At 38.8% G+C, this 12794-nt stretch overlaps 1 protein-coding gene across 2 annotated transcripts; it reads left to right on the top strand.

Moving 5' to 3' along the window:
• Nucleotides 1–35: 35 nt before the first annotated feature.
• On the top strand, nucleotides 36–10049 carry kdsr (3-ketodihydrosphingosine reductase). Of its 2 annotated transcripts, XR_014627687.1 has the most exons (11): nucleotides 36–483; nucleotides 1433–1522; nucleotides 1879–1935; nucleotides 2035–2100; nucleotides 2264–2359; nucleotides 3102–3293; nucleotides 3390–3473; nucleotides 3997–4080; nucleotides 6140–6241; nucleotides 7265–8639; nucleotides 8688–10049. XR_014627687.1 is itself a non-coding variant. In XM_084411796.1 (10 exons), the coding sequence occupies exons 1-10, from the start codon at nucleotides 295–297 to the stop codon at nucleotides 7382–7384; spliced, it is 1080 nt and encodes a 359-aa protein (XP_084267922.1). In that variant the 5' UTR covers nucleotides 36–294; the 3' UTR covers nucleotides 7385–10049. The 2 variants fall into 2 exon arrangements, 1 of the variants encoding a protein (XP_084267922.1); XM_084411796.1 differs by having other exon boundaries at nucleotides 7265–10049.
• Nucleotides 10050–12794: the final 2745 nt, after the last annotated feature.

Raw genomic sequence — 12794 nt, 5'->3', positions numbered from 1 at the left:
GAGGTTGAAAAAACTACAACTCCCATAATTCCACCGCCCAAGCGCAGCATCCCGTTCAAAGTGCATAGATTCTCTGTTTTGGTTCATGTAGTGAACGGAAAGAGTTAGCTTTTGCGGTTTTACGACTTCAACCTAGTATTTAATCTACTGCACAAACCTCTTGCACATCACCAGATAGTATAAGCCCATAAGCAGCTCGCCCGAAGGCCTGTTATCTTCTGTCCGCGAGACAGGGGAGTGCCTGGAATTGGACATTTAGCTTGTGAGCTAACGTCATCAGCATCAGGTTGACCCATGTCCTCTGAGAAGGCTCTCGGCTCCGCGCTCTCACACTGGCTCTCCTTTAACTCCTGGTGGCTGCTTCTGCCTTTCATTATGCTCCTGGTAGTGGCTGCTTTCATCGTGGCCTTCGTGCTGCTGCTGTACATGATATCCCCGTTAATAAGCCCCAAACCTCTCAAACTGAACGGGGCCCATGTAGTGGTAAGTTCATATAATTCTATTTTAAATAACAGCGCACAGATCTCATAACATCAGAAGTATACAAGAAATGGTTGCCAATACGTTGTCTTCCATATATTCCAAAAGCATAATAATGTATTTGCATTAAACATTAATTGTTCATGCTTATTCATAAAGTGATTATATGCACTTATCCATTATGTGTCACGTCACTGCAATTATGCGCAATGGACCAATGCAAATGTGCATGTGACTTTTATTTGTGTCGTCAGTTGGTGAGACTATTTGTTACGACTTCATATTGTAAATGCATAGAAATATTAATGTTACACCTCATATTTCTCACAGGAAGCCAAATATATGCATTCTTGTACTGGTTATGCAACCATCTGTTCCAGGGCAATGGACCTTTTCAAGCGGGCACTGCATGTTTTTGCAATTGCTAAGGTTCATAGTTTATCAAGAGCTTGAACTTACCTAGTTGTAAATGAACACCATGTTGAACTCTCTAACAACAGATAATTTTTATCTATTGAGGGACACTAAGGAAGTCAATGGGGTCCATCAACTGTTTGGTTACCCATATTCTTTAAAATATATTCTTTAAATTCTATTCTGTTTAAACTCATGCAGGTTTGGAACAACTTGAGGGAGAGTAAATGATGACAGAATTTTTATTTTTGGGTGAACTATCCCTTTAATAGTAGTCTTGTACATGCATATTGTGAAAAGTCATTTTCTCTATGGAGGATATGAACAGGATTTTTTATTGCAACCTTATCTGATGTTGCTCTATGACCACTGTTGGTGGCACCTGCACTTATTATTATTTGTTTATATCTGGTGCCTATAACCTGGTGAATTTGTTTATATGCTCTCTCAAAGCGTTTCGCATATTTTAGTAAATGATGTGAACTGTGACTTGCTTGGTGAGTAATAAATCTGCTCTGAATATGCTGTCCATCATCAGGTGACCGGAGGCAGCAGTGGGATTGGGAAGTGCATTGCCATGGAATGCTACAAACATGGTGCCTTCATCACACTGGTGGCACGAGATGAGGTGTGTATATCATCTGTCAGTGACTGCGGTCTCGGCCGCATTTATTTGAAGATATTATTATCAATGTTGAAAACATTGTGGTGCTTAATATATTTGTGGAAACCATAGATTTTTTTTCCAGGAAAAAAAAACAGCATTCAGAATAGAAATCTTTTGTAACATTGTAAATCATCTGCGCTGAATAAAAGTATTAATTTCTTTAAAAAATTAAAAAATCTTATTGACCCCAAATGTTTTGATCAGTAGTTTACATAATAATTTATCCTGCCTTTGGATGGTATTACATATTTGATATTAAATTCTGAAAATCATGAGCTTGTATGTGTGTTTACCATTGCGTACATGTTCCCCTACAGCACAAGTTGGTTCAAGCCAAGAAAGAAGTGGAAAAATGTGCCATAAATGATAAGCAAGTATGTATTTTTTTTTTTTTTTTTTTTTTGGACATTGCACTCAAAATCAACTCAAAAATCTTAAATGGACTTGACATATATTGTTATGATTACCTCTAGGTGGTGCTTTGTATTTCTGTTGATGTGTCGAAAGACTACAGCCAAGTGGAGAGTGTCATAAAACAAGTACGTTTATTTTGTTTACCAATTTATAAGAATCTGTTCGCATATTATTCTATGTTAGCATTTAATCTGGTCATTGTTTTCAAACATAAACTCTTATTATAATTTTTTCTTCAGATGGTTTGCGATGGTTGCTGACTGTTGCATGTTTGTGTTTGCTATCCAGGCTCAAGAGAAGCTGGGTCCTGTGGACATGCTGGTGAATTGTGCTGGGATGTCTATATCTGGGAAGTTTGAGGAGGTGGATGTTGACCGCTTCAAGGTAAGAGCAGCGTATCATGGACATGCGCGTGGGCATTTTTGAATTGGGCTAGTAAAGGCCCTGGAAATCGAAGAATGAACTGCTGTGATGTCTTTTCGAACAAAATCTGGCCAAAATGAAGTTAGTTTTGTTTCCGGAGTTCAAAACAGCTTCCTATAGCTGTAAATGGCTGGTAAACACCTTCAAACTACTATTATTCTGCCTTCACTTGCTATCGGAAATTTCCTACTTCCCACTTCTTAAGTCTCGATTACCAGATCGTCCTATTCAAGTGATGATATTTAGCGTCCCATTCATTGACAACCATTTATACATTCACCACGCTTAGATAGTCAGCTTGCTGTCGATTCTAGAATTTCAGTCATATTCAGGCTTTAAATTATACGCTATAAATGATTATTCATATATGTAAATATACATTACTTTAATGACAAGACAAGGTGAATGAAGCTGTTGTATAAAAAACTAATAAAGAAAATCAGTCAGAGCAGCAATTGTTCTCCCCTTCGCCATGTTTAAAGTTTATGGCCTGCCCAACTCGGGAACTTGGGTAAACTTCCCAGGGGTAAATATGACTTTAATACTGTAAAGCTGCTTGCTTTAAATCAACTTTTGTGTATTTAAAGATTGTTGGAAACATTTTGGATGGTACAAGTACACAAGTCAGCAAAATATATAACATTGTTCTAGTGGTTTTTGGATAATTTAATCCCAAAAATCTTACATATTGTGCCTTTAACAGAAAATGATGGAGGTGAACTATCTGGGCAGCGTTTACCCCACCCGGGCAGTGATCACCACTATGAAGGAAAGGCGGATGGGCCGCATCATGTTTGTGTCGTCACAGGGAGGGCAGATTGGCCTCTTTGGCTACACGGCCTATTCGCCATCCAAATTCGCCCTGCGTGGTCTGGCTGAGGCCTTGCAGATGGAGGTGTGTATGTATACGTGACGCTCGCTTAGTACGTACCATGTAGCTGTCCATTAACACTTTGATTTTGATTTATTCTTTCCTCCTGATCTTTCTTAGATGAAGCCCTATAATATCTATGTTACTGTGGCGTATCCCCCAGACACTGACACACCAGGTTTTGCAGAAGAGAATAAGAATAAGGTGAGATAATAGATTTTTTTTTTTCCTGAATAGAATTAATCTCTGAATATTAAATACCTAGAATATTAGAAAAGAGCATTAATATTAATAGAATATTTAAAAATGAAGGATTTCAAATAATGCATGTCTCTGCTCTGTTACATAGTTGGATCTTTGTTCCTGAAGTAAAATATATATACATGAAGAGTTCAGATGCAAAAGCCTCTAAGTGCCATCTGAAATTTTCTTCTAGAATGATCATTTTTATCAAGCTTGTATGTTTAAGTTCAGTAATGTCACTTAAATGACAATTCATCGGTAATTTTCATTGCCATTTAAGTGAAATTACTGAACTTAAATATACGAGCTTGATAAAAATGATCATTCTAGAAGAAAATTTCAGATGGCACTTAGAGGCTTTTGCATCTGAACTCTTCATATATATTGAGGTGTCTGTTTGTCCCTGCACAAAATAATGCTGGGCAAAACGTGTTTTTGTCCTGCCTATGTTTTATTCTTCTGGTTTTATCTCTCTCAACGGCAGCCTCTGGAGACCAAGTTAATTTCAGAGACATCTGGAGTCTGTCAGCCTGAGCAAGTGGCAAAAATTGCGGTGAAGGATGCTGTGGTAAGTAAGGACTGGTCAGGGTAGTCAACTACTCATCCAACAATCGACTATTCGACTATTAGCTTTCAATAACGTGCCTTGAGACCCCTGCCTTCTGTTTTGCACTCCGTCTAGCTGTTTAAAGCACAATAAAGTCCTTCTTTAAAGGGATAGTTCATCCAAAAATGTAAATTGTCATCTTTTACTCTCATGTCGGTCCAAACCTTACTTCCTTCTGTGGAATACAAAAGAAGATAATTTGAGAAATGTTACATTTATACACTCCTGAACAAAATCTTAAGACCGGGGGGAAGCATTGCAAGTTTTACGCATTTCGCACTAGTGCAGGGTTCACCAATCTCGGTCCTGGAGGGCCGCTGTCCCTGCAGAGTTTAGCTCCAACCAGCTCCAACACACCTGTTTGAAAGTTTCTAGTATGCCTAGTGAGACCTTGATTAGCTGGTTCAGGTGTGTTTAATTGGGGCCAGCGGCCCTCCAGGACCGAGATTGGTGAACCCTGCACTAGTGGATCATAACAGGGTTGTAAGTACTGCTTCAAAATGCCAAAAGAAACAGGAGCAAGAGACACATTTTTTTATTGAAAACTGCATTTAAACTCAAACAGGCTGTTCATCAGCTGATCAAAAGTTTAAGACCATAGCCCAAAAATAAACCCACAACAGAACTAAAAGTGTCAAAAAAGGACTCAGTAGTGAGTAGCCCCACCGTTCTTGTTGATCACTTCAAACACTCGTTTCGGCATGCTTGATGCGACTGTTTCCTGGAGACTGCTGGGAACGTTGCTCCATGAGGTGAAGATGGCTTCATGAAGGGCATCCACGGTCTGGATCTGACTGTCCGTTTTTGTAAACTTCCCTTGCCATCCATCCCCAAATGTTCTCAATGGGATTTAGATCAGGGGAACACGCAGGATAGTACAAAAGAGTGACGTTATTCTCCTGGAAGAAGTCCTTCGTCAGGCGGGCGTTGTGAATTGCAGCATTGTCCTGTTGAAAGACCCAGTCATTGCCGCACAGACGGGGGCCCTCAGTCAAAAGGGATGCCCACTGCAACAGATCCACATAGCCAGTCGCCGTTTTACGCCCCTGCACAACCTGAAGCTCCATTTTCCCATTGAAGGAAAAAGCACCCCAGATCATGATGGAGCCTCCTCCACTGTGCCGCGTAGAAAACATCTCCGGTGGGATCTCCTTGTCATGCCAGTAACGTTGGAAGCCATCAGGACCGTCCAGGTTAAATTTTTCCTCGTCAGAGAATAAAACTTTCTTCCACCTTTCAATGTCCCATGTTTGGTGCTCCCTTGCATATTCCAAACGGGCAAGTTTGTGGCGTGGGAGGAGACGTGGCCTTTGAAGATGTTTTTTGTTCTTGAAGCCCTTCTCTCGCAGATGATGTCTTATGGTTATTGGGCTGCAGTCAGCATCAGTAAGGGCCTTAATTTGGGTCGAGGATCGACCTGTGTCTGCACGGACAACCCGTCGGATCCTGCGGCTCAGTGCAGGTGACATTTTTTTTGGGTCTACCACTTGACTTTTTTTGTCCCAAAACTCTCAGGATCTTTTAAGAAGTGTAAAATGACTGTCTTACTGCGTCCAACCTTGGCAGCGATGGCGCGTTGCGAGAGGCCTTGCTTGTGCAGCTCAACAATCCTGCCACGTTCAAAGAGATAAAGCCTTTTTGCCTTTGCCATCAGGAGATCGTGACAGTAGGACTGCCTGAAGACCAATGACATGAAAGCCATATTTTTGTGCAGATTTGACCTTTTTACAGCTATGGTCTTAAACCTTTGATCAGCTGATGAACAGCCTGTTTGAGTTTAAATGCAGTTTTCAGTAAATTGCCTACTCTCTATTTTTTGTCTCTTGCACCTGTTTCTTCTTTTGGCATTTTGAAGCAGTACTTACAACCCGGTTATGATCCACTAGCGCGAAATGCGAATACTTGCAATGTTTCCCCCGGTCTTAAGATTTTGTTCAAGAGTGTATATACGTATATACACATTAACTATTGTTTCTTTCAAATACCTTAAATACCCTTTCTTGTTTCTGTCCATTCACAGCAGGGAAATTTCACCAGCTCATTTGGTCCTGATGGCTACATGCTGTCAGCGCTGACTTGTGGGATGTCACCTGTGACCTCAATCACTGAGGGTCTGCAGCAGGTACGGCCCATTGTCACAAAACACTAAGATTCTGACTCTAGCGCAACAGTGTCATCATATTTGACTCATTGTAAATACCCTAGGAGATTGACATGGAATGACAGCTAATTATTTCTGCATCATGTCCCTTTTATCATCCTGCTTTATCTTTGTATCTTAGTAACATCTTGTTTGCATTCAGCTTTCGTAGGGCTTTTTGAGTCAGTCACGCTCTTAGATATTCCCTTTGAAGATTTTAATGAGCCTCTTGACTTTTGTCCAGATCTTCCCTGACTCAAAACTGGTCAAATCAGAGGAATCAGAGGCCAATTTTGGGAGTTTGTGGTATCAAAGCATTGTAATGAATTTGAGTACGAGTACACAAGTGCAGTATCAGGCCCAATACCGAGACTGGTATTGGTGCATTCCTAGATGGATGGATAGGTGGATAGAGGGATGGGTATAGATGGATAGCTATATAAATAGACAGATAGATGGATGGATGGATTGATATATATGTTGATAGATTGAAACATAGGATTAAAAATAAAGGTTCTTTATCAGCATTGATAGATCCATTAAGAACCTTTAACATCCATGGAACATTTCCATTCCACAAAAGATTCTTTATAGTGGGAAACGATTGTTTTAGATTATTAAAATGCTCTTCACAGTAAGAAAAACGTCTCTTTTAAGAGCTCAACTGTTTACTGATCAGTAGATGGATGAATGGATGGATAGTTATATAGGTGGATGGATGGATGAATTGATGATGGATAGGTAGGTAGATGCATTGATGGATATATAGATAGATCGATATATGGATAGATATACAGATGGATGGATGGGTAGGTAGGTAAATGGATTGATATATAGATTTATCTATCTATCTATCTATATATATCTATTTATAGATATAGATAGATAGATAGATAGTTGGATTGATTGATGAAGGATAGATGGATGGATGGATAGATAGTCGGATACACAGTGATTTATTTTCTGTGATGTGTTAAAATGTTAATATTTTGTCACCCTGTCCAGATTGTGACCATGGGACTGTTCCGCACCATCGCTCTCTTCTACCTGGGCAGCTTTGACAGCATCGTCCGTCGCTGCATGATCCAGAGAGAACAGTCCAAAGCAGCGGACAAGAGGGAGTAACACCAGCATTCCCACCACTACATTCACCCATACACCTTCACAGCACGCACAAACCCAGCCTGGCAGACATGTTTAAGTGGGTAGAAGAGGTCTACCAAAAAAAACTAAAAAACACTGTAGATCTGTAATATTCAGGACCCCAATCATTCCAGTGCATGCTGCATCAATATTTCAATCTCTTAAAAAACAAAACAAAACCAAGTTTATTTGCATTTAAATGAATTACTCGTTGGCTCTCACTGCCTATACTTCATTTTCATGTTTTAGAAGGTTTGTACTTCAGAAGGTTCAACACTAGAATTAAAATTCAGTCAGCTTTTATTTATATTAATGAAATGTTACCATATGCTGTACAGGTAAAAATCTGTACAGCTCAAGAACTCCAACTTCGCTTCCTTATGAGGTGACGAGCTGTCCTATGTTCTTCTGACTGGTCTGTGATGTTCGTATTCAAGCACTGTATCTTCCTGCTTTTAGATTTCATAGTTTTAAGGTATGGACACGGGACGTCTGTGTTTTCGGATGAAACAGCCTGAGTCTGCCACTCTGCCTTATCTTCTTTGCTCTGTGTGGGGGTTTCTGAAGGAAATGTTTACCTTATAAATGTGCGTGCGTGTGTGTATTATATTTGTCTGCTTGTACGCATGCATTTAGGTGACCTCAGGGGCTTCTAAGAGTTCACTGAACTGGAGGAGGGGTCTTGATAAGCCATTGCGGTGGTGAATGGCTCGCTGGTTCGAGTCACTACACCTTTCTGCCAACAGGTGGAGCTGGAGATCCAAATGGATCAGGTGTAACCAGAGCAAAAGCCTACATATGAAGCAGCTCATGTTTGAATAATCGTAGTCAGCTATACATGTGGTTTGATGTCCACAACCCCAGAACTCTAGTATTGAAGATGAATAAATGTATCAAGAGTATTGTGTTCACGCAGGCATTTCAAATACTGTAGATGTTGTGAAGCTTGATCTGATTTGTACACCAAAACAAGCAATATGGCTTCCACAAGTGAAGTGAATCTCCTCGTTGCTCTGCTCTGTTGTAACGTAAACTGGATGGTTCTAGCATATAAACTGTGTTTTCTGATTTAGGCCTTCCAAACTTGCCCCTTGTTCTTGTTGCACCCGTTCGATGTCGTACCTTACTGACAACACAATACCTAGAGAGAATATGACACTTACTCATGCTGTTGTAATATTTGCCTTCCTCACGGTCACAAGCAAACGGCGAGCATGTGATGTGATCACACCCTACAGTTACACGAGCGGATGTTTATCCCTTGAAAGCCTGAATGAACAGAAAGGGGTCAATTGAAAGTGAAAATGAACATTCTCTCAATATTTCTTCACCCTCATGTTGCTCAACCTGCATGACTCTCTGTCATCCGTAAAACACAAAAGGAGACGTTTAGTGGAATGTTCATGCTGCTCCTTTCCATACAGTGATCCAGAGTTTTAAAATCGTCCGGAGCAGCATGACTGATTTGTGAGAGAAATAGCCAGAAATTCAAGTCCTTATTGACCTAAAATTTTGGCCTTATAGATTTGGAATATAGTGTGCATGAGTCGTATAGACAAAAAACTAAACAAAACTCTTGTTCTACAGAAAAAAGAAAGTCTTACGGTTTTGGAATTCGGGTGAATGAATGGTCAGAATTTTCATTTTTTGGTGAAGTAGCACTTCCATTCAATGCAACTCTTTATTTGAGATTTTTTTTATTTTATGCTGCTGTTTTCCTTAGAACATACCTGCAAACTCATCACTTTTCTTTTCATCTTACCTTTTCACGGTAATAGAGTCTATAAGCGTAGCTTTGCAGGGGTAACCGCTGTATTTCTGCTTTTCTATTAGCATAAGATGTAGTCATTTTTAGAAGAGAATTTTTTCGCCGGTCCGGAGTTTGCAGGTATGCTAGAAACGATTGACCAATGCAGTCGTGGAGACCCATTCCAAGCCTTAAGAGATCCAAACACAGACCACTATAAAAGCTATAAGAGTGGACACCTCCACATCCAACTATGGCATAGATTGTGTATGGTTTACGTAGATTTGTTTCAATATGGAAAAAGACATTGTTTTTGTTTGTTTGTTCATTGGATATTTTCTACAAAATGACCCAAAATATGAAAGTGAGAATGCATGAGTCGAAGCGACGATGTTCTCATTTGATATTGGCTCAAGGCACGTCGTCCAGCACATAGTAGCTATGAGTTAGGTGCCGATGTGTGTCGGACTTACGATTCGGTCGTGCCCTCTTCCGTAACTCAACACATTGACGTAGTCATTTGTTTAGTCATTAAGAAGCAAACAGTAGAGAAAATGTTTTGATCTCCTTAAAGCTATGCAAATCAAGCCTGTGCTCACACTTCATTTTAAAAGCATAAGAAGATACTTTGATTTTATTTTCACTGTCTTCTGCTATAGTTCCCTCTTTTATTGACTGACGTTGAGGTATATTTCTGAGAATAAGGTATATAGTTTATGAGTAACTTTTAAAAGACCAAGACCAACTTGGATACGTTTTGCTTGTATATCTGTTTTTTCCCTCATTCATTTGTTGCCAAAATTGCATAAATTTCACCTTGTGTGCCATGGGAGAAAAAGAGGATGTTGTTGCTTTGTCTTATTTTCTTACATAATGAAATAAATAACTTTTGAAAGGTAATTTTGTGTCGGAACCTTTTGAACTTTGTAAAATGATGGTGATGGAATCCCTTGAAAATATAACAAACATTTCAAACAACAATTCAGAAAACAATTAGTCTTTTTGTTTGCAGTGTCTGTTAAAATAACTTTCTCATTAACTATTTTGAAATAATCCCAATCACTGACTGGAAAACTTGTTGCTCAAAACATATGCCCTACATAGTGTCCTATGTAACATTTTACCATTTCATTTATAGGCCTGGTTTCACATACAGGGCTTAGATTAAGCTAGGATTAGGCCTTAGTTTAATTAGGACATTCAAGTAGCTTTTTTAAAACAAAAAAACATTGCTGGTGTGCATTTTGAGACAAAACAATGGCACTGATATATTTTAAGATTGGTCAGTGCAAGTTTTTTTCACTTAAGACAACTCAAACATGCATTTTAGCCTGGGACTAGGCTTAAGCCTTGTCTGTGGAACCAGGGGTTAGTGATTTACAATTTGTTTTCATTAATAGACAGGAATGGAGGTTCACTCTTGCCAGAATTAGGAGACACAGGACATACCTGTCAGTAACATCAGTATAAATCGCCTGAACCTGTTCCTTTACTTTGAAGCACTTCATCGCTAGTCTGAAATAGCCTACTCCAGAAGCCTAACTTAGCCCTGAATAACCCAGTCAAGGCTGACAGAGGTAGAAAGCAAGTTAGGCACAAACCTGAACATTTTAAAGACCACCATTGCAACACACAATGTTCTGTCTCGGAAGCCTGGACTGCTAGCAGGGGTCGTATGTATGATGTAGTCATTTTGTTCTGCAGTAATTCATAGGTTTTGGCATGGTTGGTTCACCTTTATTCAAAGCAGGGTTGACACCGAGGGGTGCTGAAAGATCAAAGGCCTCGCACTGTCCATAGAAGTTCCCATTTTGAGGCAAGGCTGGGGATCAAATTCTGCTCTGCTTGTACAGATGCTGATTTCCATTTCAGCTCATCTGAACCAGGTAAAAAAAATTAATTACCTAGATATTCTATTTGCAAGAAAATTAGTTATTTCTCCCATATACCTAAATAAATAAATAGTTAGGATGGTATTTAGAACGTGAGAATTCTAAATAACATTTTGAAATTCCAAAGAACAAATAATATTTTCCTACATTTTCTAGAGTATTTATTATTATAATAATAATATATATTAACTACTCTGATTGTTTGTCTGCTTATATAGTATAGTCAGTCCTAACAGTCAATTTAATATCCACATAAATATGTTTTTCTTCGTCCCTGAAAGCATACATTCCACTATTTTAAGTTCTGTGTACAGTATGTTAAAGTCAAAGTTTATTTATAAAGCACTTTTTAAAACCAGCAAGTGTTTATCAAAGTGCTGTACACTCATATCCCATATCAATGATGCAAACAGTCAACAGCACAAAATAAAACAATAAGACAACTCCAAATGCCAAACTATAAAAATACGTTTTTAAGCTAGTTCTAAAAACAGCAAGTAACAGGTAAAGGTAACAACACCCTAGACTGTTCTGTGATACCAAATGTTTGGGGGTGTGGCCAATATGATGATATACTATATAATATACAGAAACATCCAAAAGACCTCTAGGAAATGCTTCTCTTTTGAAAAAAAAAAAAAAAAAAAAAAAAAACACATGATAAATTCCATGAAAACAGTTCTAGTAAAAACGTATGGTGGATTTCGTCCCAATCTCCTTAAGACAGCGCTCGAATGGTATGAACTCCAGAAGTTCTGATGATCTCATGTTTTCCAGCGTGATCTGAAAATAATCCAAAGAGCATCTTATGCTTCAGTGAAAGCAAGAACATCTGATCGTCTGTACAAACAAGTTCACATGATCAGTGTGCCACAAATTGCTTATTCGATTAGTGACCTAGAAACAGAAGTGTAAAATTTGAAAGCCCACTGTGAAGATATAGGCCTACAGTGTGATAATAAATATAAAACTAAATTGATGATTAAATATGGACTCAGAAAAATTCTGTAATTAATTACTCATCCACACGTCGTTCCAAAACCCGTAGGACTTTCATTCATCTTCGGAAAAACAAATAAAGATATTTTAATTAAATCTGAGACCTTTCTGTCTCTCACTTTGACACTTCACATATAAACATTCATCAACTCGCACATCAGTTATGGCAAACGGAAGCTCAAGCCTGTTCGCTTGACGTGCAAGAACCAATGAGGTTAATTCTCGTGTTACGCATCACGTTTGAGCTTCTGCAAGAACCAATGAGGTTCATTCTCGTGTTACGCAGCACGTTTGAGCTTCTGCAAGAACCAATGAGGTTCATTCTCGTGTTAGGCAGCACGTTTGAGCTTCTGCAAGAACCAATGAGGTTCATTCTCACATCAAGTAGGTTCGGTTAAGCTTCTGTTTATGTTCGCTGATCAATGTTTATATACGAATAAAAGCTTAAATTCAATCTATTCATCATATAAAGCGATCGAGTCTCTTCAGAAAATTTGGACTAAACTGCTCAATTCATATGGATTAGTTTTACGATCTCTTCATGAACTTTTTGCAGGTCAAAGTGGTAGTTGCGTAGCTGTCAATGGAAGACAAAAAGCTCTCAGATTTCATCAAAAATATATTAATTTGTGTTCTGAAGATGAACATAAGTCTTACGGGTTCGGAACGACATTTTTAGGTGAACTATCCCTTTAATCTACTTTTACATAAAGATGTTAATACTTTTTATATTAACAATATTATTCAAAAAATG

This window comes from Rutilus rutilus, assembly GCF_951802725.1.
Source record: "Rutilus rutilus genome assembly, chromosome: 6".
Lineage (NCBI taxonomy): Eukaryota > Metazoa > Chordata > Actinopteri > Cypriniformes > Leuciscidae > Rutilus > Rutilus rutilus.
This window is presented reverse-complemented; position numbering and strand designations above follow the sequence as displayed.